Source organism: Prunus mume, linkage group LG2 (assembly GCF_029339155.1).
Source record: "Prunus mume cultivar Tortuosa linkage group LG2, ASM2933915v1, whole genome shotgun sequence".
NCBI lineage: Eukaryota > Viridiplantae > Streptophyta > Magnoliopsida > Rosales > Rosaceae > Prunus > Prunus mume.
The window spans coordinates 38,144,605-38,171,072 of record NC_142699.1 but is presented as its reverse complement, the minus strand read 5'-3'; the positions used below and the strand labels follow the sequence as shown (position 1 = coordinate 38,171,072).

Below are 26,468 nucleotides of genomic sequence, written 5' to 3'. Positions count from 1 at the left end.
GTTGGTATTCGACACCTATTGCCGGAAGATGTAGTGAAGCCAATCATTTTGTTGTCCAGATTTTCCCAACTGACGGCGAAAACTTTGCTAAAAAGCGGACATGTTTCATTCGCCATGACATTGTCCAAGTCCTATGCAAGTTTGAGATGATATTTCCTCCACTTTCTTCACAAGTATGATGCACGTGATGGTTCACTTGCCAGAAGAGGCATTACTTGCTGGTCTGTCAACTATCGCTGGATGTATCCAATAGAAAGGTATATAATCCTTATCATTTGTGTATGCATCATTATCACATGCTTGCTAATTTCAATCATATCGTTTTATTTTGGCAGCTTCTCGGAGAGCTGAAAAAGTGTACGCATAGCGAAGCGGCCAAGGATCAATCGAGAGGCTTGGGTTCAATATGAGTCGCTTACTTTTGCGGAATGTATTTAAAAGATGTGGAGACGGTTTTCAATCGCCCTCAGCGCAATCATGATGGAGGTATGAGAAATGAAAAACTTTCATTTTGCCCAGCGCATGACCCTTGGAGATCCGGACGCGAGAGTCGCTTTCTAGAAATGACATGGAGGTAGCGCATTGGTTCAGTCTGAACAATTGTGATGAGATCATGGGATACTTATATGAGCATGAAGAGATGATGAAGCGAGAACATCCATCACATTTGGTTGCCTGAAACACCGTGAATTGTTTCCACAATGGTTTTTGGATTCTGTAAGTTATCAGTGTTTGTTATTTGAGAAATATAAATTTTTTTAATAAATTTTGTCAGACTAACATATGAATGGTTTTGTATAATATTAGGTGAATAAGTTGAAATCATCGAATTCCCCAACTTACAGTGATGAGTTATATAACTTGGCGCTTGGTCCGATTCGCGCTGAATTGTTCTCGGTTGTAATGTCAACGGTGTCAAATTTTGGCCGGCACGAGATGACAAGTTGTGTCATACAAACAGCGGTGTCCATGTCCAGTGGAGCGAAAGTACGGACATTGATTTCTATGGCAAACTCACAACTGCCGTGCAATTGCTTTACAAAGATCGATACCAAGTGATCATGTTTAAGTGTCGATGGTTTGACACCAACCCAAATAGGCCGGGAAGTGTTAAAATCGATCATGGCTTACTATGCGTGAACATGAGCAGAACTTGGTATGATGGCGACCCTTATATTTTGGCAAACATGGCAACACAAATTGTGTATCTAGATGACCCTAAAGCCGAAGCGGTTGGGAACGTTGTTCAAAAGATGGATCACATGACGTGTATGCTATACCGTAACTAGACCTAATCGACAACAACGTCAACAATGTAGCTGACCAACGCTTAGAATCTTCAATGAAAATGATGCGGAAACACTCGAGATACTAATGTTATACAAGAGCCATTTCAAATACAAGGAGTGTCTTCAATCGAAATACCGATTCAGTCAATTACAATTGACCTCGGTGATCTTCCGCGATATGATGTTGCAGTTGGCCCGAGCAACGACGATGATGTAGTTATAGAGGAGGCGGAGGAGGAGGAGGAGGAGGAAGAGGATTGGGAGACCGAAAGTGATGATAGCAACGATAACGAAAGTTATTATAGTTCAGATGATGAATGATTAATTTTTATTGTAATTTTATTATGTTAGTGGACATATTTTGTGTAATGCAAATGTTTTTGAATGTTTTTCACTTCCTTCAGTTCAGGTTAGTAAAAATTTTGAATGTTTTTCTTCCCTTCTCATCCACACGTGTACTTTCCCTCTGTTGATGAATATTTCTTCTATTATTTTCATCATGCTTGCATCCTGAAGCTTATCAATATTTCATCACAAAGCTATGTTTGCATATAAATATTTTATTATATTGATTGTCTCATATTTTTATTGTTTGCATACAATATTTTATTATATAATTTTTTGCCCTTAAACCCATTAATTTATTATTTAGGTACTGTTTCTTTACCCATAATTCATTATGTGGATACTTTTTTCATATAATATTCTCAATTTGATTACATCCCATGTATTGGGCTAGGAGAATTGTGGGAATATAGACTCTTGTAATCTGACCATTTCTTTGAAGTTAGAATTGGATAAATAAAAATATGTTACTCATCTATGTGATTAGATTTGATAAATAAAAATTAAAAAGGTGCATTGGATGCATTTTACTAATAAGCTATTATGAAAATATACACAATTAATAAGGATTTGTATCCAATTTTTTTTTTTCCTAATTTTTTGTTCCATGTATGCCGACTAGTTCATTCAACATAAAAGATAAATGCTATTAAGTAAAATTTAAAACATTAAAAATAAGTATTTAAAAGTCTATAAAACTATATGACAAAAGTATATGAAAGTTTGTCACTTAACTTTATCAAGTATATTAAAGTCATTAAGAATTTGTCAACTCTAGGAAAGTCACTCACTTAAAAAGTCTTTGAAAGTTAGAATTGATACACCCTTACTTTCATACAAGTAATTATATGTAATGATGAATACTTGATTAATAATATGTGGTTTGCGCGACGAAGACATAATGGTCGCGCAATTTTTGCGACGACGGATAATGTACACGTCGCATACTCTACCATTTGCGCGACAAATAATATCGTCGCGCAAGTATCCTTTGCTGACGAAAAAGACCCGTCGCGCAAACATATACATATATATATTTCTGAATTATACACACGTATATAGTTGAAATTGACGATCGAAGTAGTTCACTGTATTCACATAGGGTTAAACAGTGTAGCTTTAAAAAATCATCAAAATCAGAGTCAAAATAACCGTTAAATCATGACTTTTCGTTTATAACCGTAAACGCTTTGTCCCGTTACTTGAGCTCTGAATGTTTTTTTTTTCTCATTTTTGACGTATAAGATCTCGAAGTATAAACAAACATATTTGACGGCTAGATTACTGAAACTAGTTTCCTAGAATGCGTATTCCATAAAAAGACAATATTCATAAAAACTGAATAATTTCTTTATACATTCCTTCAGTCTAACATAAGATTATGTGATGTCTTCTACTGTAAATATCTGAAATTGAAGATCGAATTACATCTCTGTATTCATATAGGGTCAAGAACCGCAGCTGTAAAAAATTTTCAAGATCGGAGCTAAAATCACCGTTGAATCGGGACAATTTGTTTACAACCGTCGAAACGCTTTGTCCCATTTCAATCTCTGAATGTTCATTCATTATGATTTTTGACGATACGATCTTGAACTATGAAAAAAGAAGATTGTCGGTTGGATCATTGAAACTAGTTCAGAGTTCGGGTTTAGGGCTTAGTACGAGGTTTTAGGGTTTAGGGTTATGGTTTTCGCAATGATTTAATGATATTTACGCGTCGCGCAAACCTTACGACAAACGAGAATCAATTAGTCGCACAAAATCATTAAAAATTCGCTCCCTCTCGCTCCAGACTTAGTGAAATTTTTTATCAAAAGCCGATTTATGGCGATTTAATACACTTCTATCGTCGCGAACTCAATAACAAAATTTCCCTCCTCTCGCTCCAAAGCCTTAGTGAAATTTTTTATCAGAAGCTTGCGACGAACACCTTCTTTTAGTCAAGCAAAATCAATAACAAAATTTCCTCCTCGCTCCGGCATAGTGAAATTTTTTATCAAAGCAGCGGCTTTGCGCGATTTAATAGCCTTCTTTCGCGCAAAAATCAATAGCGACGAATAGCCTTCCTTTCGTCGCCAAAATCAATAACAAAATTTCCCTCTCCGCTCCAAAGCCTTAGTGAAATTTTTATCAAAGTCACGAATACACTTTCTTTAAATCGCGCAAAATCAATAACAAAATTTCCTCCTCTCCGCTCCAAAGACTTAGTGAAATTTTTATCAAAAAAGCGAGTTTCAGCGACGAATAGCCTTCTTCGTCGCGCAAAATCAATAAGCGACGAATAGCCTTCCTTCCGTCGCGCAAAATCAATAACAAAATTTCCCCCTCTCGCTCCAAAGACTTAGTGAAATTTTTTATCAAAGGTCACTTTGCGGCGAATAACACTTTCTTTCGCGCGCAAAATCAATCTCATTGCATTGATTTTTCCCGCAAAATCAAATCCCAAAATTTTGGGCGGTGCAGAAGTATGCGACGACGTAGTTTTTAAATCAGCAGCAAAGTATCTCTGTTCACAAGTTTGCGCGACGAAAATCATTGTTTTAGTCGCGCAAAGGTCCAATTTTATAATATTGCGGCGACATGTTTATTTTTTCGCGCAAAGGTTATTAATCGAAGTTTGCGCGACAAATTCATTGTTCATGTCGCGCAAAGTCGAATAAGTTTTCAAAATCGCGATCTTCTCCTTCTTCCCCAAATTCAAACCTAACCTAAAACCTCCCAAATCTCTCGCCGTGACCTCAGCCCTAATCCGCCCAAATCAGATCTCGCGCCACCGCCGATCCCGGGAGCTTCTCCGCCGTGGCTGTCCATCCCGCCGTGAATTGCTCGGTTTAGCCCGAATCTTCTCTCTCCTCCGGGCACCAAACCGCAATTGAGGTATGCTTTTTGGGCTATTTTTCATGCTCTAGCTGATGGTTGTGTAGGATTTGATTGATTGTGTGCATAGGGTAGTCAATTTGAAACCCTAGGTTTCGGCCGGTTTTGAAATTCAAATTCCGGCCACTTTCGTCCATTTTTCGGCAGGTCCGAGAACAAAAGTGGCTCCAATTGATGTTTTAAACCTAGGGTAGGAACCTTGCCCCTTAATTTGTAGGATTTCCGGGGATCGTTATCTCTTAGGGCACCCACGCTTGGCGTGTGGTGGCGCCATCTTGTGGCATAGGGCATTTTGTCCCGAGCAAACATTTCGCTGTCACGAGCGCGTAGGTGTGCTCGGATTGAATTTGGTTATCGTTTGAGTCTCGAACGGTTCTAACCTATTGTGCGATTTTAGGGTTTGATATGTTCGGACCGTTGGATCGCTGAAACTCACGTATGTGGTACCATGTATTTATAGGATCGTTTAGGAATCGACGGATTGTGGATCGGAGTCCTGGATACTCCGAAATCGCAAACCCTAGGTCAAACTATGATTTTAATTAGTTAGTTCAATTTTTTATGACATTGTATGTGCTACATTGGATTAATGAAATTGTGCAGATGTCAGACTTGATTAGACGTCGTAGGGCGGTGACGGCTACACCGAGTTCGAGGCCCGGCTCGGCCGGTGCTCACTGCTCCAAAGATCGATGGAGCACACCACGTGCTAGCTGGTCCTGGGGATCCAGCGGCTGCATCATCATCTTCGTGGTGCAGCCTCTTAGCGCTAGGCGGCGCACCGCCCGCTACCACCGACACCACATCCATCGATCAGACGGTGCCTCGGGGGCACCTACAGGTAATACCCTTCCCCTTTCATTTTTTGTTTAACATTTTTTTAATTGGGAATTTGATGGTTCAATTTGATTGTATATGTAACAATATTGTCCTATCCCTTTGCAGCCAAGAGGAACACCCAGGGCCAGTGTCGGCAGCTGAAGACGGCGAGTTGTCACCCGGGTGACCAACAAATGACAAGATCGGATATGACGAGCGCCATCGGGCTGCACCGACGGCGGACCTGCATAGCTCCTTGGCCCACGACATTGGCCACGTCGTTCGGACCCATTGCCCGATGCAATGGAAGTCTTGGAAGGTCATACCTGACGAGATCAAGATGCAAGTTCGCGGCCAGTTGTCGGTATTTTTCCTATCTTTTAATTATTTTTCTTTCAAACTTTATATATTTCTATTACTTAATGTATGTAATCAATTTATTGCAGACGAACTACGACTTAGAGGACCTCAACGAGGAGACTTTGGCGTACGTCAACATGCACTCTTCTGAGAGGTACAAAGTGGAAGAGCGACTTGCACCACCATTTCAGGCGTTTGATGATCCTAAGTCGCTCTTCGGGAGGGTTGCCCAAGGAGCTTGAGGGGCGGAGGATAGTTAGGTGGCTCGCGCTCATTTTCAGGCGCCCGATTATGTGGTATTTTTTTAATAATATTTGTTTAATGTTTATTTTATTTTTTATATCTCATTATTATTTAATTTATTTATAGTTCAATTCTTACGTTTTATTTTTTGTATAATAATAAAGCCCAAGTGAATAGGGCAATAGGAAGAAGAAGACTCTTCTTCACCATTCCGGCTCCAGGCCCTTCTCATATAGGATGGATGCACGGCGTCGGGTAAGAATAATATAATTTATATTTAATTTTTAATACGTCATTATTATTAATTTCTTTTGTTCATACTAATATTTTTCTTCTCTTGTTCAATTAAGGGGGGGTAAATTCCCAGAGATCGACGCTTTGGTGACGCTTATGTTCGACCTGGGAATGAGTTGGCCGAGTCCCTTCATGTAAGTATTATGTATTTTTAATTCTTATGTTACACTTTCAATTTATATGCATTTTTGAATTTATATTTTATGTAATGTTAAACAGACGACGATGGTGGAGAGGAGCCAGTTGGTTCTTCAAGAGTCCGCCTCCCAACTTCCTCCCGAGACTCCGATCGAGTCTGTGATCCTCCGCATGATGCCGATTTGATTTTGACGCAGACGTTGGATCGGACTTCGGAGGAGGCCGCGATTGTGGGATGGGAATGCCCGATGAGGGAACTCGACATCGCGGTCATCGCCGCAGGCAAACAACAGTCGGTGGCTTTGACATCGCGGGTTGCCGAGCTTGAGGGTCGATGTCGGTGATTCTGCAGCCGCTCGCGCGTCCGGATTCCAATCCCGAATTTTGGTGCGTCGACTCGAGCCCGCCCAGCCCGAGCATCCTGAGCACACCACGGCCCTGCAGACACCCATACCTCCGAGCCGCCTACCTCCGAGCCGCATGTGGCAGATGACCAATTAGATTTCGGAACATTATTTGATTAGTTTTTTATTTTTATAATTATTTTTACAATTTGTATACATTTATTTTATTTTATATAATAGATGTTTTCTTTACGATTAATTTTTTTTTATAGTAATTTCATTTTAATTAAAAAAAAAACAAAATTTATTTTTTTACAAAATTAAAAATCAAATAATAATAAATTTTTTTTAATAATATATATTGCTTTTGCGCGATTAAACATAAATCGTCGCAAAACATTTAAATATATCTTAATCTTACGCGACGAGTAATTTCGCTATGCAAGATGTGTATGCGCGACTGAATAAGATGTCGTCGCGCAAGGTTCATGTACTTACGCGACGGACAATTCGTCGCGCTAGTTTTTTGACACTGCTTCGTCTAAATATTTGTGCGACGGACAATGAGGTCGTCCCCGAAATGTTTTGAACGAAGATGTTATCGTGAGCGCAAACTGCGCGACGAATGACATTTGTTCGTCGCGCAAATGCTTTCTTCACGACCTTTTCGCGTGGATTGAGCGCGACGAATATTCTGTCGCGCATAATGATGTGCGACTAAAATCGTTTTTGCGCGGCGAAAACACTTTCGCGCAAAGACTAAAATGTAGTAGTGCTAAATTGTTTTCTCAGTTTCCAAATTGAATTTTTGTGTAAAACCTAGTGACCAAAAAGGTATTTAACCCTAATTTAAATCGATTGTATTCCCCCAAAAAAAAAACCAAGCGAAATTCAGAAATTAAATCCATTAATCAACCGAACTCTCCAATAATAAATCCATTAATTCTTTAACCATGCACCCCTATATTCAAGCAATGTAAATCCAATATATATGGAATAATTATGCACCTTAAGGTAACAAATTTATGTTATACCACCACTATTGATGAGAAACTTTGATGTGACCCCCTGTTGTTTTGGTCGTGACACTCTGTACTAACAAGACCTTTGTGTTTTGGGAAACACCATTTTTGTTTAGTGGGGGGAAGTCTAGGGGCCGAGGACAGTCAAGAATACCAAAATTACCTAGAAAGAAACTTGGATGGTAAATATGATCTATTTTTGGGATATTTAGTTTCATTGACTCCTATCATTGGTTAGTGGTAATTGAAAAATATCCGTTCCAGAAAACATAAATATATGTAGGAAAATCCAAAATTAACGACATTCCAAACTCATATTAGTCTTGATCATTATCCAAATTTGACCAGTTAGATCTTTCTCGCTGGTTAAGCAAGTAACAAGAATGAACACCAACCATAGATCATGCCATGTACTGACTAAATGTCCATGCCGTTTGCTCTCTATATAGAGCTCCTCTAATAATAATAATAATGCGTACGTACGTGTTATACCCGACTTTCTATGTTAAGCAAACATATAGGTTAAAATGTTCTGATTGGTTGCAAGGAATTTGTATTTGATTCTCTCACTTGTATAAGAAAATGATCGGATTAGTGACTTACTTTCCTAAGCTCCTTCAATCAATATGAAGATTGAGTACTCTCTAACATTACTTTTCTCATAATATTATGTGCGAAAAGTGTTGTATACAACTATTGCATCTATAAGATTTTCTTTTTTTCATTGAAGATATCCCACATCTGTACCTAGTATACCATCTGAACCCAGAGTTTTTGCATCTCAAATTTTAGTAGATTTACGATTTTTTATTGATGTGAAAATACCACAAGATCAAATGCTAGTTGGTAGTATATTTATAATTTAGTGCAAATTAGTTTCATGGTCACACTAAAATATAATTTAGTGCAAAGTTATTTTATTGTATAAAATATCATGTTCCTTCCTTAGATCATTCCTTAGCTTTACTTAAGCACATAACTTTATTAGAAGAAAAATAAATTGTAAGCCTTATTGACAAATAGTTTCGAAAAATGAGTCCAAATAGGAAACATTTTATTGACAAGTTATAATATTGCTAATTTGGTGCGGGGGGTGTTACATCCATGCCCGACTTCCTGAAGGAATTCTTCCCAGTTGTCTATCAGAAAACTCAACAGCCAGGGCTTGACAGCAATTACTCCAAATACGATAACCAAGGCCTGCAATTGTACATCTTCTCTCTACCTCGCTGCTTTAACCTCAACCTTCGCTGCATCTTACACAACCAGAACGCTAGGCCGAAAGCTAACCATGTTCATTGCTGGGATTTTCTTTATAGTGGGAACAGTTTTCAATGCTGCAGCTCAGAACCTTCTCATGCTTATTATTGGCAGGATCTTGCTGGGTTGTGGAGTTGGTTTTGCTGACCAGGTATAATCTGTTAATCTTTATCTTAAACTTCCACTATTGCTTACTTTTAACACAGCATGTTTGAGAGCCGGTTTGGAAGTGTTTCTGTAGCAAGTACTTCTTCTGCTCATAACCGCTCTTTTTGGAAGCGCTTTTATTAGAAGTAGATCAAAAAATTTATTAAAATCATGAAGATACACTAAAATTTACTTTTACAACCCACAAACACTAATTTTTCTATTCTGACAAATTATCTGATATGCCATTCATGTGTATTATAAACAGTTAATAGTTATTATTATAAATTTGTTCATGTTGCATTTTCTAATGTATATATCAGGCTGTTCCTTTCGGAGATTGCACCAACAAGAATCCGTGAGGCACTAACGCTCTCTTCCAGCTCAATGTCACCATCGGCATTCTTTTTGCAAACCCTATCAATTATGGCACTTCCAAGTAAGTTAATTTACATAATGAGTACGCATATTAATATATATAGCTAATTTATAATGCTTGGTTTTATTTTCGACCGTTCTTATTACTAATGTTTTGTGCACCACAGAATTGCAGGGGGATGGAAATGGAGGCTATCATTGGATTTAGCTGGCGTTCCTGCAGCTATGCTAACCTTGGGGTCTCTGGTTGTAGTAGACACTCCTAATAGTTTGATTTCTCGTGGTAAGCTGGAAGAAGGCAAAGCAGCTCTTAAAAAGATTAGGGGAGTTGACAATGTTGAACCAGAATTCTTAGAGATTGTTGATGCAAGTCGTGTGGCTAAAGAAGTAAAGCATCCCTTCAGAAATCTCCTTCGGAGGAAGAACAGGCCTCAATTGGACATTGCCATTTTGATGCAGGTCATTAATCAATTCATTATTTCATTGATATATACCTTGCTTATTTCATTCCAATATTAATTTAGTGGTATTTCTCTTTTCAATATTGAAGGCAGCCCATTAATAATATTAGTGTCGTACGTATATTTGGTACAGGTGTTCCAGAAATTTACTGGCATTAACGCAATCATGTTCTACGCTCCGGTTTTGTTCCAAACCTTGGGATTTAAGAGTGATGCTTCCTTGTACTCAGCTGTTATAACAGGAGCTGTCAATGTCCTCTCCACTCTTGTCTCAATTTACTTTGTTGACAGAGCTGGAAGCTGGCATCCAAATGTTCTTGTCTCAATTGGTGGTTGCAATAGTGATGGGACTCAAAGTTAAGGATAATTCTAACAACCTTAACCAGGGGTTGGCTGTTCTTGTAGTAGTCAAGGTTTGCAGTTTTGTTTCATCCTTTGCATGGGTGGTTGATCCCTAGCGAAACATTCCCACTAGAGGCTCGCTCAGCTGGCCATAGTGTGGCTGTTTGTGTCAACATGCTCTACACCTTTGTTATAGCACTGGCCTTCCTCTCAATGCTTTGCCACATGAAGTTTGGTATTTTCTTGTTCTTCACATCTTGGGTCTTCGTCACGACACTCTTTGTACTTTTCTTAATTCTCGAGACCAAGGTTGTCCCTATTGAAGAGATGACAGAGAGTCTGGAAACATTGGTTCTGGAAAAGATTCATGGATGACGGTGAAGATAAAGCCAAGGGGCATGCTTGAAGCATTTTTCTTTTGTGAGAAATTATTATATGATACTAGGACAACCGGAGGCGGAAGCAATATATTTTATATATATATGTTACTTTCCTCTGTTGTAGTACTATATTCAAACTAGTTCAAGATGATGACGATAATGGAAAGGTGATAAGGTAACCTCCTTACAACAATGGAGTCAAAGTTTTATATATACAAACATCCGATCATATTTCGTTTAGCATTACAAGCACAATGACGAATTTTGAGGTGATTGTTATCCTTAAGTCCTTTTGATCAGCACTATGTTAATTGTTGAGTTGCATTATACTGTCAATATCGGATTAGCATAATCCAAAAGCAAACAAAACACCTTTTCTAGTCAATAATTTTCTATACAAACCTAATTCTCAATGAAAATGTTGGGTATAACCCACGTATTTGAATTGATGAATAGCGGCCCAATTTGCATTTATTACTTATTTTTGGTGACTATTTTGCCCTTAAAGGTAAATAATGGAAACAAATTAAAAGTCCATTATTTAAAGCAGTATCAGTCTTAAATTTTAAACATTTATGGCTTCAAAAATCAAATCTCATATAGACCAAATAAAAAAAATTGGTATTATAAGTAGAGTGCTGCTATTTCCACTCATTTGTCCTATTTTCCCACATACCTTATCTTTTCACCCATCATATAAATTTGAAAAAACACAATCCTATCTTTCCACCTACCATAATTCCTAAAATATCCATTCATCATTAATAATATTATGGCAAAAAAAATTATATATTTATAAATTAAAAAAAAAAAGTAAAAAATAATCCACCCCAAAGCTGCCCCTCGTCCCTATGGAAAACAGCCATCTTTCTATAAGATTGCACATAAGTGATAATTGGAATTAGATCGAAATTGGAAGCACAATTTGGAATTGCAGTCAGTTTGTAGTCTGATATCCAAGAAAGACACTGAAGATATATACTTTGTCTAACCCACAATCAAAGAGCTATTGCCAGCAACCTTCTTCCCAGGAAAGGTACCATTTAACTAATTTCTGCAACCATTTCTGCAGATTCGTTGTGGGCTTGTTAGATGGCATGAGATGTTTGTTGGGGTAAATAGAACCCCCATATAACGAAGAAGTTAAAGAAAAGCTTTGCTGGAAAAGAATTCAATCCCATTTTGTCTATTTTGTACCTGTATTTTTCAAATTCGAGGAAAAGGCGTTGGGTAAAATGGAAATGGAGTTGGCCTTCTGAAAATATCATGTTTAAAAGAGAAAGGGTAAATGGTCATTTTACAAAAGGTAAAATTGTCTTTAAAATTTTGAAGATAAAGTGGGTTGAGAAATAAGACAGATGGGTGGAAATAGCAACACTCTATAAGTATAATGCACATAAGATACATTAATCTACCTTACTAAAAGGTCAAAATGAAGAACATGTGTTTACATGACGAAAACACGCATGAGCATAAATATAAAATAGTAAATTTAGGTTTTAACCAAAAAAAAAATTTCACTTTTGAAAAAAGCCAAAGTTTTTTCAAAAAAGACAGAAAAACCTCTCAACTTTCAAATCAAAGACATGCAAATGTAAAGGATTCCTTAGGAAATCCAAAAATAAATAAGGGCAATTTTGTCTATTTTAGCTTCTTTTACAAAAATTTTCTCTCCTTTGTGTTTTTCCAAAGTCTCCTATATAAAATTGTGTTCCCTTATTTATAGGAGAGCAAAAATTATATAATATACAGAAAACTCACAAATCGTATCCCTTTTTGTTAGGTAGACTACCTCAACACTCAAAACTATTTGGTAGCTAGTTAACATAAACCCTCTTTACCTATATATATGTGCACAACAGGAAAAAAGAGAAGAAACATAAACTACTCCTACATATACAAGGTAAACAGTATAAAAGGAATTTTTATAAAAGGAATTTTTTTTTTAAACAATAAAAATAAATAATAATAATAAAAAAAGCAGAAAGAGAATCACCATTGTTGAGGACTAGTGTTGCAGGAGAAAAAGATTTGGATTTGAATGAGGGAGAGTTTGTGTGGTGGAAGTTTGTGAGAGAGTTTAGGGAGAGAAATATATGGTGTATGTGTGTGTTATAATTTATAAATGGTTATTATGTCATTAATTTCAAAGCAAATAAAGAAAGTTTTATTTTGGTAAATAATAAATAAAAATGGATATTATTTGGGGTAATACGGACATTGAGAAAAGTCAAACTATGATCATCAATGAAAATTTTGATAAAAACCCCAAAAATAGGCCTACATTGATCCTTAAAAAAACCCATGGGGTTTTCCCTATGAATGCTTACATTTTTGGGTTAATATCTAATTTTCTATTTATGAGTTCAACTGCGCACAGTTTTTTCTTGTACTTTTAATCGATGAGTTCATGATTTAACCAGTTCCTCGAGCTCCCAAAGGAGAAGTTATAGCTTGCAACACAAAAATATTAGAGATCAATTAGGTGTACATTTAAAGTGAAGATAATGGTGCACTCACTCGGGTTAAGGCGATGAGCAAAAATATTCCTTTAATTAATATCGTTAAAACATAACAGATTTGGTTTATAAATAGAAGTCTCAAAATATACATATGATTTACTATGCGGATCAGATAATTTCAATGACTCGATATGACAATGTTAGCTGGATAATTTTGGGTTGTCTAAATATATCTTGGACATGACTAAGACTAAGCAAAGCAAGAAGAATGAAGAGTATAGAACAACAGTTGACCACGCCATGTGGAAAGGTCCTGTCCATGGAACTTACTAAGTCACGACGGTCATCCATTTTCAACGTGGTTCACTCTCTGTCGCCTTGAGGTCTTCAGGTCGTCTGGTATATAAACCCCTCAAGAGCACACACCTCATTTCACCAAGCAAAGTCTCTTCTTCTTCTTCTTTAGTTGTACATGAGGTCGTCTATAGATATATATATAAATACATGCAAAATACTTGTGTAATTAAATACTAAGAATTAAAGTGTAGCTAACTAATAAGTTTGAGTACTAAATTGATTAAGAAGCAAAAACCATGGCGGGTGGTGGATTTGGGACAGGGACTGGAGGCGGAGATTTTGAGGCAAGGATCACGCCTCTTGTGATCATTTCTTGCATATTAGCGTCCAGCGGTGGCCTCATGTTTGGTTATGATGTCGGTATTTCTGGTAAGTAAATGCATGTGTGTGATATCAGCCGTCCATGCATTCCAAATCTAGTTAAGATAGCTAGCTAGCTATGTTCTCATGTGAATTTTATATTGTAGTCCTCTGACGATGAATTTATAAATTATGACGCAGGGGGTGTTACATCCATGCCGGAGTTCCTGAGGGAATTCTTCCCAACAGTGTATAAGAAGAACAACCAGCCTGGACTTGAAAGCAATTACTGTAAATACGATAATCAAGGGTTGCAGTTGTTCACGTCTTCATTGTACCTCGCTGCTTTGGTAGCTACCTTCGTTGCGTCCTACACAACCAAATCGCTAGGCCGAAAGCTAACCATGTTGATGGCGGGGATTTTCTTCCTCATCGGAACAGTTTTCAATGCTGCAGCTGTTAACCTTGCCATGCTTATCATTGGCAGGATCTTACTTGGTTGTGGAGTTGGTTTTGCAAACCAGGTTCAATTAACTCTTAATCTTATCTTAATTTCCATTATAAGGATTTGTAGTTTGAATACATAATATTCATAAATTTAATTCCATATAATTAATGGATATCTATATGATTGATTACAGGCGGTGCCACTTTTCCTTTCGGAGGTTGCACCCACAAGAATTCGTGGGTCACTTAATATACTCTTCCAGCTGATGTGCACCATTGGCATTCTTGTAGCCAACATGATCAACTATGGAACTTCCAAGTAATTAAGCCAATATAATTAATTATTAGCTAGTTATAAATATTAATCACATATAAGGTGTAATGAAGTTGTGCTATGTACCACCTGCATGCAGAATGTCAGGGCCAAATGGATGGAGGATATCACTGGGTTTAGCTGCCATTCCAGCACTCTTGTTAACCATGGGGTCTCTCATTGTAACAGACACTCCTAACAGTTTGATTGCTCGTGGTAAGATGGAGGAAGGGAAAGCGATTCTTAAAAAGATTCGTGGTGTTGAAAACGTCGAACCAGAGTTCGTAGAAATTGTTGAGGCCAGTCGTGCGGCTAACGAAGTGAAGCATCCCTTCAGAAATCTCCTTAAGCGCAGAAACAGGCCTCAACTGGTTATTGCAATTTGCATGCAGGTGCTGCGACTATAGCCTATTGCTGTGTTAACTAGTTTTCACAATCACATATTATTAGATAGTCTGACATGTTATGTTTGTGCGTGCATACAGATTTTCCAGCAATTGACTGGCATTAACGCAATTATGTTCTACGCTCCCGTTTTGTTCAAGACCTTGGGATTTAAGAGTGACGCTTCCCTTTACTCATCCGCCATAACAGGAGCTGTCAATGTCCTCTCAACTGTTGTATCAATCTACTTTGTGGACAGAGCTGGTCGCCGCGTGCTCCTGCTAGAAGCGGGTGTTCAAATGTTCCTTTCTCAAATTGTGATTACAGTAGTGCTCGGAATCAAACTTAAGGACGACGTGAACAACCTCGGCCATGGCTTGGGAATTCTTGTGCTGGTTTTCGTGTGCAGTTTCGTTGCCTCCTTTGCATGGTCTTGGGGACCTCTTGGGTGGTTGATTCCTAGTGAGATTTTCGCACTAGATGCTCGCTCAGCCGGCCAAAGTGTGGCTGTCTTTTTCAACATGCTCTTCACCTTTATTATAGCCCAGGCCTTCCTCTCAATGCTTTGCCACATGAAGTTTGCCATTTTCTTGTTTTTCGCAATTTGGGTCTTCGCCATGACTCTCTTCGCTCTCTTCTTAATTCCCGAGACGAAAGGTGTCCCTATTGAAGAGATGACTGAGAGAGTATGGAAGAAGCACTGGTTCTGGAAGCGATATATGGATGAAGTCGAAGATAATCCCAAGGCCCAGGCAAATGCTTAAACCAGTTATCCTTGCCTGCAGGGTTCTTAGATTTTACAATTTCCACGAATTTAAGTTTTAGGAGTTGTTTAGTTCTAGTAGACCTTCATCTCCATGCCATTTGATTTGTTTTTCTTCCTTTGAACATAGCTTCAATTTCATTCCAAGCAAAGTACTTGTCAGCAGCGTATACACTACACTCTGCATGTCAATTGCTTTAATAATTGTTATTTTCACCGATTAATGTTAATCTTTTATTGTTAACAGTGAGTCTTAAATATTTTATTCAAAACAAATTAAAAATATTCGTAGGTTAGCATTGATACACCATTTTAAGACATATGCAAGATGTACTAGTTGACGAATTAACTACCACAGGATGAGATTAGGAAATGTGGTCCTTCTAGTTTTACTCTAGACAGACTCGATCAACTTTAGTTGAACAAATTTCGCGTTAATGCCTAACCAAACAATCAAGAAAGAAAATCAACCACAGATCATGCCATGAGGAAGGATCCTGACCATGGTACAGACTAAATCATGCCTTTATCTACGAAAGTTCACTCGCTGTTGCCCTGAGGTCACCTAGTATATAAACCCCTCAAGCACACATTTCATTTCAGCGAGCTAGTTTTTCAAAACAGTGTCATTGAGGTTGGCTAGTATATACAAGTATCCGCATTCATCAAATCAAATACGCAGAATCAAAGTGTAGCAAAATAAGTTTGAGTACTTAATTAGGAAGCAGAAACAATGGCCGGAGGTGGCTTTGGGGCCGCATCGGGAGGCGGAGACTTTGAAGCAAAGATCACGCCTCTAGTGATCATTTCTTGCATAATGGCCGCTAGCGGAGGCCTCATGTTCGGTTATGATGTTGGTATTTCAGGTAGGCATTGTGGAGCTTTTCATATCATTCACGTCAAATTAATTAACCATTTTTTTTTTGGGGGTTAAAATGTTAATTAGAATTCTTTCTTGATTTAATTAATTTGACACGTGTGATCATTGTGATGGATGCAGGGGGTGTTACATCCATGCCTTCTTTCCTGAAACAGTTCTTCCCGGTTGTTTACAAGAAGACTCAAGAGACTGGACTTGAGAGCAACTACTGCAAATACGATAATCAAGGCTTGCAGTTGTTCACATCTTCCTTGTACCTCGCTGCTTTAATTTCAACCTTCTTCGCGTCCTACACAACCCGATCCCTGGGACGAAAGCTCACCATGTTCATTGCTGGGGTTTTCTTTGTAGTCGGAACAGTTTTTAATGCTGCAGCTGTTAACCTTGCCATGCTTATCATTGGGAGGATCTTGCTTGGTTGTGGAGTTGGTTTTGCTAACCAGGTACATAATTATTTCCTAATCTTAGCTTTTTCTATCACATGCTAGGTTTTACTAATTAATGAATATAATTACAGGCAGTGCCGCTTTTTCTTTCTGAGATTGCACCCACAAGAATTCGCGGGGCACTTAACATACTCTTCCAGCTAAATATCACCATTGGCATTCTTTTCGTAAATCTTATCAATTCTGGAACTGCCAAGTAAGCCACCATCCTCCCTAATATTCCATTAATCATCACCGGTAATTAGACACAAGTGATTAATCAATGTACGTTTTCTGGCACAGAATTGAAGGGGGATATGGATGGAGAGTGTCACTAGGTTTGGCTGGCATTCCAGCAGGTATGCTGACTGTTGGGTCTCTCATTGTGGTAGACACTCCTAACAGTTTGATCGAACGAGGTAAGTTGGAGGAAGGAAAAGCAGTTCTTAAAAGGATTAGGGGTGTTGACAATGTGGATCCAGAATTCTTAGAGATTGTGGAGGCAAGTCGTGTGGCAAAAGAAGTGAAGCATCCTTTCAGAAACCTCCTTAAGCGTAGGAACAGGCCTCAATTGGTCATTGCAATTTGGATGCAGGTGCCGCAACTATACTAGAACTTGTGCTAACTAAGGCAATTCAAAATCTTAGTTACATTTAACACGTATCATATAGTCTCACATGTTATGTTTTTCATGCCTACAGATTTTCCAGCAATTCACTGGCATTAACGCAATCATGTTCTACGCTCCAGTTTTGTTCCAGACCTTGGGATTTAAGAGTGATGCTTCCCTCTACTCAGCTGTTATTACAGGAGCTGTCAATGTCCTCTCAACCGTTGTATCAATATACTTTGTCGACAGAGCTGGTCGGCGCGTGCTATTGTTAGAAGCCGGTGTCCAAATGTTCCTTTCTCAATTGGTGGTTGCAATAATAATGGGACTCAAAGTGAAGGATCACTCTAACAACCTTGGCCATGGCTTGGCAATTCTTGTGGTGCTTATGGTTTGCAGTTTTGTTTCATCCTTCGCGTGGTCTTGGGGACCTCTCGGGTGGTTGATCCCTAGCGAAACGTTCCCATTAGAGGCCCGCTCAGCAGGCCAGAGCGTGGCTGTCTGTACCAACATGCTCTTCACCTTTATCATAGCACAGGCCTTCCTCTCAATGCTTTGCAACATGAAGTTTGGCATTTTCCTCTTCTTCACATTTTGGGTCTTTGTCATGACAATTTTCGTTGTGGTCTTAATTCCTGAGACCAAGGGTGTCCCTATTGAAGAGATGACAGAAAGAGTTTGGAAGCAACACTGGTTCTGGAAGCGATTCATGGATGACGTAGAAGATGATCCGAAGGGCAAGTTGCAAGCTTGAACTATCTTTCCTCCTCCTATCTCGATCCGCACGTACGAGATAATACACCCAAATTGAACCCAAATTACACAGTTGACATATCAATGTTTTTCAAGAACACACATAAGAAGAGCCAAATAATCATTCCTGTCAAATTGCATCCAAATTGAAAAAAATCTTGTAGCCACTTGATTATTATCATGAATATTTCATTCTTTATCAAACATATTGTGATCGTCTTATATAACTAAACACCTTTCGATTTGAATGCATAGGGATGATCATTCAACTAACGAACTGAAAAGTAAACAGTTCAGATCATGAGATAGATTTTGGAGTAGATCAAGGCGAGTGGTTAGTGCCTTATTAACTTACTAACGGTTTCTCAATAATTAAGGGTAAAAGAATAAGTAAATAGGAGAAAGAAGGCTATTAAAACATGCGGGTCAAGACGCTAGTATATATAATATATATCCCATTCCATTGAGGGATTTCTAAAATAAATTTGTTTGATGGATCACTTGTGGGGCCCACTTCAAATTGTGTTTCAATTATTCAAATGGTCATTCATAATCATCTTTGCAAAAAAATTAGCCAACATGTAAACTATTTAGATATGTAAGTGTGGTCAAATAAATTGACGAACGCGATGGTTTTCAAAGACAAACTAAAATGACTACCACTTAATCAAATGGTTAAATTATTCCATTTTGGTGATTTTTTGTGTAGAGATTATCTTTGAGAGAACACCTAAAAAATTGAAGGTTTTGATTATGAAACTAGAACACATAGTGGGCCCAAAGTCATCAATTCAAGCTAATATAAACATATCGTACAAAAACACTCAAGTGCTAACCAGTTAGTAACTTAATATGGCGATAACCACTCGTTTTTGGACCTACTCCACAATGTAACTTCATGATTCCAACTTAAAATTTCATTCAAGGATCATTCCTCCAAAGTTCCACCTAAATCGGAAATTAATCATTTAGGCATTTGTATATGACTGAGAACATTTTATTGTTATCTAATATTAATGTGCTCGTCTATTTATTTAGTCACTCTTGAAAAATAATTAGTTCAAATCATGAGAAGCATTATGCATTGGGTCTAAATGCGTGGTTAGTTTCTTATTAAGTTACAAATTGTTAGCTCTTGAGGGCTACTATAAACATATATGTTTTGTGACAGTTTCGCCTTAGGCATATAGGGACATATTGACTGTTGGCGGACAAAGAAAGGAACATATGGAAATTCTGTAGAAATATATATGGTAGCATTAGTCAGGCACGTCTATTTCACGCCTATTAAGAGATACAGTTAGAAGTTGTTACGGTTGTAAAGAATTAGTTAAGACTAATGCAAGCTATAAAGCTTAGAGTTTCATTTGTATCTCTAACAGATTGAAGAAAATCAGAAAAGCTTTGTGCAATTCTTTCTTTTCATTTTCGTCTTCTTCCATTGAACCTTCCTTTCTGGTTATCATGGTATCAGAGCATGGACTTGGTTCTGCGTGTAATCTTCTTCGTCTTTGAGTTTTCTTGTTTTTCAATTGTAATTTTTTGTGGCAGGAAGCCGTCCTTCTGTGTATTGTTTTCTGATGCCATTTGTTTCTTGTTCATCTTGTCGCATGATTTTGATTCGAGTACATGAGGATAATTTGTTGAAATGGAGATAACAAATTCAGTCAGTTCTTGAGGGTTATGACCTTTTTGGTTGCTTTGATGGTACAGCGGTGTGGTGTCCACCAAGGTATGTAATTACAGTTAAATAAGGGGGCACCAATGAAATTACTGTGGCTCTTATAAAGATTGGATGGTACACAGATAAAGCTTTCCTCAGTTTGCATCTTGCCACTCTTTCTGACGAAGCTATTAAGCATGTGGTTGGTAGTAGAATTCTCATGAGGCTTGGTCTATTCTCAAAGATCGCTATGCTACAGGTTCTCGTACTTAATCATCTTAAGACAGAGTTATTAAATACCATACGGAAAGGTGCGGATTCCATTAATAGATATTTGTAATGGAAGCAAACTCAGGATCAACTCACGACGATGTACCACTAGATATGTGGTTTTCTTAGGCAATAATCTCATCTCATGGCAGTCTAAGAAACAAAGTTCAGTAAGCTCTACTGAAGCTGAATACGAAGCTTTTGCTAATGCATCTGCAGACATTGCTTGGATCAGACAACTGCTCTGTGATTTTCATGTTGTTCTTCCAGATCCACCAAATCTTCATTGTGCCAATTTGCCAGCACTTGCTTTAAGCTATCAGATCCTGTTTATCACTCTCACATTAAACATTTAGACATTGACTTTCATTGTGCTAATCATAAGCTGGGTGCCCCAGCTATAATTGAGGGACAACTATAGAAGTTGTTACGTTTGTTAGAGATATTGGTTGGATTTGTTACTAATTCTGTTTAAGAATTAGTTAAGACCAAGCTATAAAGCTAAACAGTCTCACTTGTATCTCCAACAGATTGAAGAAAATCATCAGAAAAGCTTTGTGCAAATCTTTCTTTTCAATTTCCTTTTCCTCTTCGTTTGTCTTCTTCCACTGAATCTTCCTCTCTGGTTGTCATCATGAACCCCTACAAAGTTTAACTACATACAATTAAGGACAGCTTTGACAACTGAATTGATAAACGAGATTGAAAAAGAATAAAATGCATGAGAGGTAGCAGGAATAATTTTCATTGGAAATAATGCAATCCAAGAGAGGAGTGCATGACTGCATTTGGTAAGTGCCCTCTCAAAAATTAAAGAAGAAATCCTAAGCTTCAGATCGAGATAGGAGGAGGTAAGATAGTTCAAGGCATGCAACTTGCCCTTAGGATTATCTTCAAAGTATCGCTCCCAAAACCAGTGTTGCTTAAGAACTCTTTCTGTCATCTCTTCAATAGGGACACCCTTGGTCTCAGGAATTAAGACCACAACGAAAGTTGTCATGACAAAGACCCAAAATGTGAAGAAGAGGAAAATGCCAAACTTCATGTTGCAAAACATTGAGAGGAAGGCCTGTGCTATGATAAAGGTGAAAAGCATGTTGGTACAGACAGCCACACTCTGGCAGGCTGAGTGGGCCTCTAATGGGAGCATCTCGCTAGGGATCAACCACCCGAGAGGTCCCAAAGACCACCCGAAGGAGAAAACAAAACTGCAAACCATAAACACCACAAGAATTGCCAAGCCATGGTCGAGGTTGTTAGAGTGATCCTTCAAGTTGTGTCCCATTATTATTGCAACCACCAATTGACACTGGAACATTTGGAAACTAGCTTCTAACAATAGAACACGACGACCAGCTCTGTCGACAAAATATATTGATACAATGGTTGAGAGGACATTGACAGCTCCTGTGATAACAACTGAGTAGAGGGAAGCATCACTCTTTAATCCCAAGGTATGGAACAAAACTGGAGCGTAGAACATGATTGCGTTAATACCAGTGAATTGCTGGAAAATCTGTAGGCATGTAAAACATAACATGTGAGACTATCTGATATGCGTTAAACGTAACTAGGATTTTGAATTGCCCCAGTTAGCACAAGTACTAGTATAGTAGCGGCACCTGCATCCAAATTGCAATGACCAATTGAGGCCTGTTCCTACGCTTAAGGAGGTTTCTGAAAGGATGTTTCATTTCTTTTGCCACATGACTTGCCTCGACAATCTCTAAGAATTCTGGATCCACATTGTCAACACCCCTAATCCTTTTAAGAACTGCTTTTCCTTCCTCCAACTTACCTGGTTCGATCAAACTGTTAGGAGTGTCAGCCACAATGAGAGACCCAACAGTTAGCAAACATGCTGGAATGGCAGCCAAACCTAGTGACACCCTCCATCCATATCCCTCTGTAATTCTGTGCATACACGATGAAAGTACATTAATTAATCACTGGTATATAATTACGGGTGATTAATGGAAACGATTGCTTATTCTGTGAAGCCATATATCTAACTCGTTCAATTGTTACCTAAGAAGTAGAGAGAACTACCACTAAAATGATAGATGCCGGTTCATTTATCTTCTTTTTCAAATTGGGGAGGATGGCTTACTTGTTAGTTCTATAATTTATAAGATTTGCAAAAAGAATGCCAATAGCGATATTTAGCCGGAAGAGTGTGTAAAGTGCCCCTCGAATTCTTGTGGGTGCAATCTCCGAATGGAAAAGCAGCACGACCTGTAATTATATTCATTAAGGAGTAAATATTGTGTTCAAAAGCATGTGATAGAAAAAGCTAGCAAGCATAAGCAATTGATAGTAGGCAGTAGTTTATAAATTAACATAAGATTAAGAAAGTATTATAATTATATGTACCCGGTTAGCAAAACCAACTCCACAACCAAGCAAGATCCTCCCAATGATAAGCATGGCAAGGTTAACAGCTGCAGCATTAAAAACTGTTCCGGCCATGGATAAAATGCCGGCAACGAACATGGTTAGCTTTCGGCCCAGTGCTCGTGTCATGTAGGATGCAAAGAAGGTTGAGATTAAAGCAGCGAGGTACAAGGAAGATGTGAACAATTGCAAGCCTTGATTATTGTATTTGCAGTAGCTGCTCTCGAGTCCAGGGTCTTGAGTCTTCTTATACACAACCGGAAATAATTCCTTCAGGAAATGAGGCATTGATGTAACACCCCCTGCATCCATCAAAATGATCACATGTATCAAATTAATTAAATTATGAAAGAATTCCACTAAGTTTTTAATTAACAAAAAGAATTAGTTGATTATCAATTCTAAGTGGATAATACGAAAAGCTCCACGATGCCTACCTGAAATACCAACATCATAACCGATCATGAGGCCTCCGCTAGTGGTCATTATGAAAGAAATGATCACTGGAGGCATGATCTTTGCTTCAACGTCTCCTCCTCCTGATGCGGCGCCAAATCCACCACCTGCCATGGTTTCAGGTTCAAAGTGTACACCTTATTTCTCAGTATCTAGTTCGATGACTGTGGAGATTTGCATGTACTAAACGACCTCAAGCAAACCCATTTTTTGAATAGCAAGGTGAAAATGAATTATGTGTGCTTGAGGGATTTATATAGAGTACCTCCCAGCGATAGAGAGTGAACTGCGTAGAAAATGGATGATTTAGTCTGTGCCATGGTCAGGATCTTTCCCCAAGGCATGATCGATGGTTGGTTTCTTTCTTGATTTGCTTGGTTAGGCTTTAACGAGAAGTTCGTTGCACTGAAGTTGATCCAGTCTTTTTAGAGTAAAGCTAGGAGGACCACATTTAACGGTATCATGTGGCCCCTAACATTATTCATTTCAGAAACTCAAGAATTGTGCTACGTTTGCTAACGACCCTTACCAAACAGAGCATCCTTACCAAAACATCTCCAAGCTAGTATAACCAACTTTACAAATCTGATTGTAAATATAAACTGCAAATTCGTGACTAAATTTGAGCATAAATTATAAAACCTTAAGGATACCAACTCTTCATTTCGTTAGAAGACATCCCAAATTCGAATTCCCTTTCTCCTAAGTTAAAAAGAAAGAAGAAAAAAAAACTAAAAGTCAACTTTAAATTCGTGATTGGATTATTGTTCGGGTACAAGAAAGATCAGGCTGTGTTGTCCAATCAATTAGGTTATGTGTGTGTCACAAGAGAAGGAAATTAAATGGAGACCGGAAAACTCAAACATAACTGCAAACAAGCTAGACAATGCTAGATAGGAACTGTAACAATATAGAAATAAAGCATGAACAATTGTAATGTAGCTACAATTGAGGAAATTAAGTACCAAAATTAAATAGAGCCACAGGCACACAGAGATCGAGTGCTTCGAGGCTAGCTAACACAGATGAAAGAAAACTTCCTACAAAAAGAAAATTTGGTCGAGGGAGTCGCCATCAGAGGCTATGTAAGGCCAGTGCTTCAAGCATACCCCTTTTCCTTCGGTTCATCTTCGGAGTCATCCATATATCTCTTCCAAAACCAGTGCTGCCTCCAGACTACGTCGCTCATCTCTTCAATAGGGACACCCTTGGTCTCGGGAAGTAAGAAGTAGACAAAGACAGTCATGATGCACCAAGCTGCGAACAAGAATATGCCAAACCTGAAGTGCAAAGCATTGAAAGGAATCAAATATAAAAGCATGTTGATACACACTGTCACACTCTGCCCAGCCGAACGGGCCTCTAGTGGGAATATCTCACTAGCAACCAACCAGCAAAGAGGTCCCCAAGACCAGCCAAATGAGCCCACAAAAGAGCAAATAATCACAACCACAAGAATTCCCATGCCCTTGTCGAGGTCGTTCGATTGATCCTTCAGTTTCCATCCCAGTATGACTGCAATGACCACATGAGAAATGAACATTTGGATGCCACCTTCTAGCAAGAGCACGCGTCGTCCAGTTCTGTCCACGAGGAAGATTGACACAATGGCTCCTAGGACCATGATACCTCCTGTTATAACTGATGAGTAAAGGGAAGCATCGTGCTTGAATCCCAAGGTCTGGAACAAAACTGGAGCGTAAAAATTGACTGAGTTAATTCCTGTGAATTGCTGGAAGAACTGCAGCAAACAACATGACCACATACAAATTAAGATAGTCAAAATTTGGGAAAGTTTTCTTGCTAGACATGCTATCAAACTGTGATGATCAGTTGAGACTATACGTAAAAAAAACTGTAAAAAAAACTGTGAAATAATTAATGACCTGTAAAAAAACTGTGATGATCAGTTGAGGTCTATTCCTACGCTTAAAGAGATTTCTGAAGGGATGCTGCACTTCTTTAGCCGCACGACTTGCCTCAAGAATCTCTAGGAATTCTGGATCGACATTGTCAATACCCCGAATCCTTTTAAGAACTTTTTTTCCTTCCTCCAACTTACCTCGTTGGATCAAACTGTTTGGAGTGTCTGTTACAATGAGAGCCCCGAAGGTTAGCAAGAGTGATGGAATGCCAGCCAAACCCAGTGAAATCCTCCATCCATATCCCCCTTCAATTCTGCATGTGGTGGCCCAAAACATTATAGATGGGAGTGAATATTTATGGTACAAAAACAAATCGAAATACGGAACCTCACTAAAATATTATTGTGTAAAAGTCTTATTAATAATTATTATATAATTAGTGAGGCTCCTCTTTAGCCTTCGACATGCATTATGTTATCAATTCATGTCGCAATATACGTATATTTTACTAGCAATACCTAAAGTATGAACTTTGTAATTCATCTATGTTATAACACGTGGACTAGTAACATCGGGTACTTTCAGAAACAAAAATTTAACGTTGATTAGGAAGAACTGGGCTGGCTTACTTTGCAGTTCCATAATTGATAAGGTTTGCTACAAGAATACCAATGGTGCACATGAGCTGGAAGAGTAAGTTAAGTGCCCCACGAATTCTTGTGGGTGCAACCTCCGAAAGGAAAAGTGGCACCGCCTGTTATAGATAACCAAATTATTTACCGAATAATTAATTAACTACTATTAACTAACATCATTAAGAGTAGGTTAAATAAGATTTGATACAAGTATAGTAACATATATTCATGTACCTGGTTAGCAAAACCAACTCCACAACCAAGTAAGAGCCTCCCAACAATAAGCATGATAAGGTTCTGGGCTGCAGCATTAAGAATCGTTCCGACTATAAAGAAAATCCCAGCAATGAACATGCTCATCTTTCGACCTAAGACCCTGGTTGTGTATGATGCAAAGAAGGTTGCTATCAAGGCAGCGATGTACAAAGAAGATGTGAACAATTGCAGGCCTTGATTGTCGTATTTACAGTAATTGCTCTCAAGCCCTGGAATCTGTTGCTTCTTGTATACAACCGGGAAGAATTCCCGTAGGAACTCCGGCATCGATGTAACACCGCCTGCATTGGTATATATCGATTTAAATAAAAATGTAGTGCGTATGTATGAGATCGTTAGCTAGACAGTCACGTATATATGTACCCGAAATGCCGATATCATAACCGAACATGAGGCCACCGCTAGCGGCCAATATGCAAGAAATGACCACAATAGGTGTGATCTTTGCTTCAAATTCTTCGCCATCCGTCGGCCCGACAAATCCCCCCGCCATGATTCTGATTTATTTATTTT

The 26,468-nt window shown here is 38.4% G+C and overlaps 4 protein-coding genes and 1 pseudogene across 5 annotated transcripts; 3 read left to right on the top strand and 2 right to left on the bottom strand.

Moving 5' to 3' along the window:
- The first annotated feature begins 9,025 nt into the window (after positions 1-9,025).
- On the top strand, positions 9,026-10,975 carry LOC148920252 (sugar transport protein MST4-like; annotated as a pseudogene). The gene is made up of 4 exons (XR_016123575.1): positions 9,026-9,145; positions 9,481-9,580; positions 9,687-9,978; positions 10,114-10,975. The product of XR_016123575.1 is annotated as a sugar transport protein MST4-like (transcript).
- Positions 10,976-13,757: 2,782 nt separating this feature from the next.
- LOC148920251 (sugar transport protein MST4-like) lies at positions 13,758-15,875 on the top strand. The gene is made up of 5 exons (XM_089045855.1): positions 13,758-13,890; positions 14,023-14,345; positions 14,463-14,587; positions 14,682-14,973; positions 15,067-15,875. Exons 1-5 carry the CDS (start codon positions 13,758-13,760, stop codon positions 15,727-15,729), a joined length of 1,536 nt encoding a protein of 511 aa, XP_088901981.1. The 3' UTR covers positions 15,730-15,875.
- Positions 15,876-16,314: 439 nt separating this feature from the next.
- LOC103322692 (sugar transport protein MST4-like) lies at positions 16,315-18,615 on the top strand. The gene is made up of 5 exons (XM_008224621.3): positions 16,315-16,594; positions 16,729-17,051; positions 17,126-17,250; positions 17,337-17,628; positions 17,735-18,615. The coding sequence occupies exons 1-5, from the start codon at positions 16,462-16,464 to the stop codon at positions 18,395-18,397; spliced, it is 1,536 nt and encodes a 511-aa protein (XP_008222843.2). The 5' UTR covers positions 16,315-16,461; the 3' UTR covers positions 18,398-18,615.
- Positions 18,616-19,939: 1,324 nt separating this feature from the next.
- On the bottom strand, positions 19,940-23,361 carry LOC148920250 (sugar transport protein MST4-like). The gene is made up of 6 exons (XM_089046168.1): positions 23,161-23,361; positions 22,703-23,025; positions 22,440-22,564; positions 21,952-22,243; positions 21,209-21,845; positions 19,940-20,971 (listed from the first exon to the last, which is right to left on the bottom strand). The coding sequence occupies exons 1-6, from the start codon at positions 23,291-23,293 to the stop codon at positions 20,874-20,876; spliced, it is 1,608 nt and encodes a 535-aa protein (XP_088902294.1). The 5' UTR covers positions 23,294-23,361; the 3' UTR covers positions 19,940-20,873.
- A 729-nt stretch (positions 23,362-24,090) lies between these two features.
- LOC148920249 (sugar transport protein 13-like) lies at positions 24,091-26,450 on the bottom strand. The gene is made up of 5 exons (XM_089046165.1): positions 26,319-26,450; positions 25,914-26,236; positions 25,674-25,798; positions 25,066-25,357; positions 24,091-24,920 (listed from the first exon to the last, which is right to left on the bottom strand). The coding sequence occupies exons 1-5, from the start codon at positions 26,446-26,448 to the stop codon at positions 24,279-24,281; spliced, it is 1,512 nt and encodes a 503-aa protein (XP_088902291.1). The 5' UTR covers positions 26,449-26,450; the 3' UTR covers positions 24,091-24,278.
- Positions 26,451-26,468: the final 18 nt, after the last annotated feature.